We start from the raw sequence: 1,902 nt of genomic DNA, 5'->3' as shown, positions 1-1,902 counted from the left end.
CTTTTTTTCATAATTTCGGACGACATACTATACTATGACTTTTTTTCATGATTTTGGACGACATGCTATACTATGACTTTTTTTCATAATTTCGGACGACATGCTATACTATGACTTTTTTTCATGATTTCGGACGACATGCTATACTATGACTTTCTTTTCTTGTTTTTTGGACGACGTGCTTCACTATGGCGTCTTTAGTGATTTTGGATGACATGCTATACTATGACTTTTATGTCATTTTTGACGACATGTCATAGTGTAGGATATAACACAAGGTCATAGTAATGTATGTAAAAAATGTTACAGTGTAGTGTGCAAGAAAAGGGTCATAGTATAGTATGTAACAAAAAGTCATAGTATAGTATGGAAAAAAGCTCATAGTGTAATATGTAAACAAGGTCATAGTACAGAATGTAAAAAACGGTCATAGTGTGTGTAACAAAAAGGTCATAGTATAGTATGTTAAAAAGGTCATAGTATAGTATGTTAAAAAGGTCATAGTACAGTATGTAAATAACGATCATAGCAGTCTATACAAAGAACAAACTGAATCTTTTTTTTATAGCAAATCAACAGATGTATATCATTTTATTTATTCAAAAGAAACAAAAACAGAACAATCTCTTTCTCTTTGTGAACTTTAATTGGCACAAATAAAATTGAAGTTCAATAAACATCAGAACACGTGTGTCACTTCCTGTTATTATAAAACATGTTAGTATGTCAACTGTGTCACATTTTCAGATGTTTCATTTCATGTTTTAGCATTAGCTTAAAGCTAACTCAGGTACATACATTCATGTTTTATATTGTCCACAGTCCCAAAATAAAATCAACTGAATGTCTCAGTCATTTCTCTGAATGTAAATACACAGATATTATATAATGAATGAGTTTATTTAATGAGCAGACTTCATAAATGATCAATAACAAGAATTGAAGCTGTTTGAAACTTCATATTCAATGACACTGTAAATTCAAACAATCCAACCAATCAGCAGCCAGAAGTCCTGCAGCTGCTGTGATGTCATCAAAAGTTCATATATTCACTTTCAAAATAAAGCGTCTGTGAGGAAACATGACGGACCGACTGAGACCCGCTGACCTCTGACCTCACAGTTTGTACGTTCAGGAATGTTTCCATGGAAACCACGTCCTCCTGTCCATCAGAGATGAGCATCTGTAGAAGGTCCAAAAGAGGTCTGAGGGTCTGGAGGAGTTCAGGACTCTGAGTCGAGGGTGGAGATCTTGTCAATGGACTGAAGCAGCTGAGAGACCAGAACGAGAGTCTCTGCTTCCCCCATCAGCTGACTGAAGACAGACAGACAGACAGACAGACAGACAGACAGGTTACAGCTGTCTTCACTCTTCTTCATGAATACCATCAATCAATCAATCAATCAATCAATCAATTTTATTTATAAAGCCCAATATCACAAATCACCACAAATCACAATTTGCCTCACAGGGCTTTACAGCATACGACATCCCTCTGTCTTTTGGACCCTCGACGATCAAACATCAACTAGAGTCTGCAGCTCACAGCTGATTGGCTAAGACCTCTGACACACCCACCAAACAACAGGAAACGTATCTCAGGACCTGTTTTCATAGTAAACGTGCCCCTACTGTTGACAGGTACTGACCGGATGGAGGAGTGGGCGTTGCTTGCTGTCTTGTTCAGATACTCAGATGCCACCTGAGCGTTGTGCCTCATCGTCGTGACAACCTCAGACTCTGCTGCCTTCAGATTGACATTCTCGGACCGCAAGGAGTCAACCTCCGCCTGAAACACACACAACAAATATTAATATTAATGTGTGACATTTCACAACATGCTTTATTATGACGTTTTTGCGTGATTTTGGACGACATGCTATACTATGATGTTTTTTCATG

The 1,902-nt window shown here is 37.6% G+C and overlaps 2 protein-coding genes across 2 annotated transcripts in view; both read right to left on the bottom strand.

Moving 5' to 3' along the window:
- Positions 1 to 1,902, bottom strand: part of LOC126394668 (WD repeat-containing protein 5-like) — a 181,173-nt gene that overhangs the window by 140,445 nt on the left and 38,826 nt on the right. The gene's annotated exons all lie outside the window — the stretch shown is intronic.
- entr1 (endosome associated trafficking regulator 1) overlaps positions 628 to 1,902 on the bottom strand; it is a 7,114-nt gene continuing 5,839 nt past the window's right edge. The window contains exons 9-10 of the mRNA XM_050051661.1: positions 1,650 to 1,789; positions 628 to 1,314 (exon numbers count right to left, since the gene is read on the bottom strand). Coding sequence (XP_049907618.1) covers positions 1,224 to 1,314; positions 1,650 to 1,789 — 231 coding nt within the window. The 3' untranslated portion in view covers positions 628 to 1,223. The remainder of the gene's footprint in view (positions 1,315 to 1,649; positions 1,790 to 1,902) is intronic.

The sequence above is a fragment of the Epinephelus moara genome, chromosome 8 (assembly GCF_006386435.1).
Source record: "Epinephelus moara isolate mb chromosome 8, YSFRI_EMoa_1.0, whole genome shotgun sequence".
NCBI lineage: Eukaryota > Metazoa > Chordata > Actinopteri > Perciformes > Serranidae > Epinephelus > Epinephelus moara.
Note: the sequence above shows the minus strand (reverse complement) of the source record. Positions and strands in the feature narration are given on the sequence as shown.